Consider the following 4,285-nt stretch of genomic DNA (forward strand, 5'->3'; position numbering starts at 1 on the left):
AGTATGGACGTTAAGGGTTAGTTTGGCGACATTATTTTTTTAAGTAATTTTTATTTTTTTCAAAAAAATGAAAATAGGGTAGAAATTATTTTCGATAACTTTTTCGCGCGCATGGAGACGAGAAAAAAACTGTTGCCGACAGTGACGAGGACCTCAGTCCGGCAATAAATTCTCGCCGAAATGGGAGCTTGGTGGACCGAAAGCATCGCGCCCGGAATAATAGTCAGAGAGCAGCAGTAGGAGCTAGCTAGGCCACCCACGCACTGCGCGCCAGGCTCCTGGACCCCCAAAGACCAGTCACCAGTCAGAGGCATGCATAAATATTCTCTCGTTAGTCTTCTCCTTTTCTTCGGTCCGGTCCAACCCGAAATGATCCCGTTTTTCCTTTTTCCCAGCTTTGAACAGTAGTAGCATGACCCGTTTTCAAACTCTATATATAAAGCCTCTGCCCCACTGTCGTTGCCACACCGCACACTGCCTGCCTCTGCCTTCTCTTCTTGCCTTCTTGGGGAAGTAGCTTAGCTTAGCTGAGGGGAGCGGAGGACAGCATGGACGGCGGCGGTGACAAGAGCGCGCTGGCCTCGGAGCTGGCGCAGGTGCTGGCCATGGTTCGCGAGCTGGAGGCGCGCATGGACCAGGACCCGCTCCCGGCGGCCGCCAGGGAGCTCTGCGCCGGGCTGGCCTCGTCCGTCGACCGGTCCATCCGCATCGCTAGGTCCTGCTGCGCCGACTTGCCGGACGGCAATGCCGCCGCCCAGTCCAAGAGGAGGCAAGTCGATCATCGGTCGGTCTCGGACGATCGATCTTGTTTGTTTCGCCGGAGTAGTGCTGTGCCTGTAACAAGCATTATCTATGCGAGCAGCAGAGCATGACCTGACAATTTCGGTCTGTGTGTGTGTGCGTGCCGCGCAGGAAGGGGACGCCGTGCGTGAGGAGGCAGCTGCGGGCGGCGTCGCTGCAGGACGCGGCGGCGCTGGACGACGGGCTCAGCTGGAGGAAGTACGGGCAGAAGGACATCCTGGGCGCCAAGTACCCCAGGTCAGCACTCAGCAGCACGCACTTGTTCAACTCCCCCCTGACCAACCAACCGACGGTGCGGATCGATCGAGCGACGCTGACCACGTGTGGGGAAATCGATCGCAGGGCCTACTTCCGGTGCACGCACCGCCACTCGCAGGGCTGCCTCGCCACCAAGCACGTGCAGCGCGCCGACGGGGACCCGCTGCTGCACGACGTGGTGTACCACGGCGCGCACACCTGCGTCCAGGCCGCGCACCCCGGCGCCAACCAGCTGCGGCAGGAGCTACAGCTGCAGCACGGGCACAGCGCCCAGGACAAGGACCAGGGAGCCTGCTCCCCGCTCGCGCTGGCCACCGGGCTGCTAGAGCCCATGACGCCCTACTCGTTCGCCTCAGGCGCCGACTTCCCGCTCTTCTCGCCGACGGGCTTGGACGGGCAGCTGAGAAGCAGCCACGGGGCCGGCATCGGCGTGGAGTTCGAGACCCTGTTCGAGGAGCTGTTCACCAATGCTACGGAGCCCTTCCAATGGGACCTCTATGCCGCCAATTAGATAGATGGAATGGGCTATGTATGCTATCTATGCAACCATACATGTATGTACACGTGTCCGGCAACAGAATTAGCTTCGGACTAGACTAGAGTATAGTCTTCAACTACTATCAACAGCTCGGTGTACTGTTCCGCCCTGTCCATGCAGAGTTGCAAACCATGGAATCCCAGTGGAAAAAAAACGTTGTGCCCAGGCTATCTGAATGAATCTAATGATAGGAGCCAAGATTCAGACCAAGCAATCACGTTGAAGCACTCAGAATCCCAGTGAACCCAAGTCGTAGTACCATACTACCATTGCCTGTTGCAAGCTGCACACTGCAACTACACAGAACTGCAGTAGATACATCATCCTCTTTTATATATCAGCATTAATATATGCACACAGTACATTTCCCCAGATTTCTTTATACCCAAAAACATCATTACTAGCTAGTTGAGCAGAAGAAGAAACACATGCTCACCCCTAATTACCGAATGCGCCGTCAGGGTTCAGAGGGGTAGGTACTGACAGACCTTTTATCTTTTACGTCTTGAGAAGCTTCAGAGACTGCTGAGTTTATGATCCAAATCTCTACTAATCCTTAAGACGATACTGTAGACTAGGCACAACCATGCCCCCGTCTCCATCCCCACCGTCCGATTGCGATGCCATCCTCGCTCGCGCCTAGCGCCGGATCCGCCCCCGCATGCCTCATCTGCCATCCATCCTCGCACCCCCGCAAGCCTCGCTCCCGCTCCCGCCCCAGCATGCCTCGCTCCCGCCCCCGCCTCCATCCCTGCCATGCGCGCAGCCGCCTCCGTCCAACAACCATGCGGGATCCTCGCTCGCGCCTAGCGCCCGTCGTCCAACAGGGATCCGATCCCGCATGTTCAATCCAGTGATGGATCAGGAGGACTCACGAGGCACGTTGGGCTTCTGGTCGATGGTGAGCTGCACGGCCTTCAGGTAGCACGTCTCCGACACGGTCGCCAGCACGGCCCTGGAGTCACCGAGGTTGGCGACGATGAGGTCCTCCCCCTGCTTGGTGGCGCACACGGACATGGTGCCGCTGAAGTCACAGTCCACCCTGGCTTGGACCCCGAGCTCCCTGTCCATGGTCTCGAACGCGTTGGCGCAGGCCTCCCGCCACACCTCCAGCATCTGCGCCGGCGCCAGCGACGACCGCCCGCTGCGGCTGCCGTCCGTGGACGACAACGCCGTGGGCGACGCGTCGCTGAAGGCCGGGCCGTCCCTGTCGCCGTCGCCGTCGGAGCCTAGGAGCAGCGCGTTCCGCTGGCTCAGGATCATGAAGGGGAGGTGGTCCCTCGCCAGCTTGCTGACCAGCTGCCCGCAGCGGCCGTGCCCGTCGAACACGCCGTCCTCCATGCCGAATCCCTGGAGACGACAGATGAATCAGGATCCAGGATGCTAGCCACCGACGGTCCGTACGACGTCGACAAATTAAAACTCTTGGGTTGTTTCGCCGTCGTAGCAAACCCCAACAAAAAAACGGCGAGGAAATCCGAAACAGGAATCATCGCGATCTTTCCACCCCAACTGTACGGTGAATTGGTTGTGGCTGCTGTCTATTTACTCCCACTGTAGTACGGTGAATTGGTTGTGGTTGATGTGTATTTATCCAACCGTACGGTGAATTGGTGGTGGGTGGCTGCTGTGATTTTTTTCGTACTGGTAATTGGTAGGACAGTTCCTAGAATTTCTTGACCTCCCAGTTCAGCCCCAGGTCAAGCGCCTGGGCAAGGACCGCGGCGTTACCCCCGCGAGGAAGAAAGACCAGCAGAGAAATCTCTGTACCATCGATGCAAGGAAAAATGAAGTACAGTTGGTGGAGTAAATTTTTTTGAAGGGATTAAATATTTTTTTAACCCGAACAAACAAATCTCTGTACCGTGGAGGGTCGCAATTTGTGTTCCGTGGCATCACACGGGCATGTTCCTATCTTGAAGAAGACGGCTAAATTGGCGAGCCAAGCTAAGTAGTCAGAAACGGAACATTAATGGCACTGTCTTTTAATGGCACTGGCATAATGCTCCGCTAGACAGCTAAGTAGTCAGAAACGGAACATCACTAAACTCAAGAGGGCTGTGCACAGGAACTACAGTTACAGCATCTAAAAAATTCAAAATGTCAGACGACTTGCGAGGGAGGGTCACTGTGACCTTGGAACGAAATGTCCGTAAACTCTAATCATCATTCAACTAATTCAGTTTCAGATTGCTTCCTTCTGTAGAACTTCAGAGCTAGCTATGCGTCTCTCTGTTGTTAAAGCTGCATAGAAAATCTCTTATGCGCGACTTCTCCCAGCCTCGCCATCTAATTGGCCACAAAGCAAACACTGTTCCCAATAATGAAAAGGTCGATAACATTGGTTTCCATTAGTACGTTTTCAGACTACTGGCATTTTTTATCTGTAACCTCAGGAATAAGAAAGTTAAAGGTTAGTCTGCTGATTGCCCCAATACTCACTGTTTATTCGCTTGAATTGGTGCAGGCTGCTGGTATTTTTATCATGTTGTAACCTCAAGAACAAGAAAAAAGGTTCCAGATTGGTCCTCTGCAGAATCCTAATACTCACTGTTTATTGCTTTCAATTGGTCCATATGTAACACTACTGGTATCTTTATTTTGTTACTGAGGTTTGTATGAATGCATGTCTTTCACTAAAAAAGTTGAAGCTAAGCAACAATAGCAGCACCTGATCTTAAATATTTT

At 54.1% G+C, this 4,285-nt stretch overlaps 2 protein-coding genes across 2 annotated transcripts; one reads left to right on the plus strand and one right to left on the minus strand.

Moving 5' to 3' along the window:
* Positions 1 to 451: 451 nt before the first annotated feature.
* Positions 452 to 1,811, plus strand: LOC103635353 (probable WRKY transcription factor 41). Its single transcript, XM_008657829.3, has 3 exons — positions 452 to 769; positions 913 to 1,038; positions 1,144 to 1,811. Exons 1-3 carry the CDS (start codon positions 549 to 551, stop codon positions 1,568 to 1,570), a joined length of 774 nt encoding a protein of 257 aa, XP_008656051.1. The 5' UTR covers positions 452 to 548; the 3' UTR covers positions 1,571 to 1,811.
* A 647-nt stretch (positions 1,812 to 2,458) lies between these two features.
* Positions 2,459 to 3,370, minus strand: LOC103637015 (probable protein phosphatase 2C 12). The gene is given in 4 exon segments (XM_008659294.2): positions 2,459 to 2,949; positions 3,150 to 3,287; positions 3,290 to 3,331; positions 3,334 to 3,370. Coding segments are annotated over 4 exon segments (708 nt in total).
* Positions 3,371 to 4,285: the final 915 nt, after the last annotated feature.

This window comes from Zea mays, chromosome 8 (genome assembly GCF_902167145.1).
Source record: "Zea mays cultivar B73 chromosome 8, Zm-B73-REFERENCE-NAM-5.0, whole genome shotgun sequence".
Lineage (NCBI taxonomy): Eukaryota > Viridiplantae > Streptophyta > Magnoliopsida > Poales > Poaceae > Zea > Zea mays.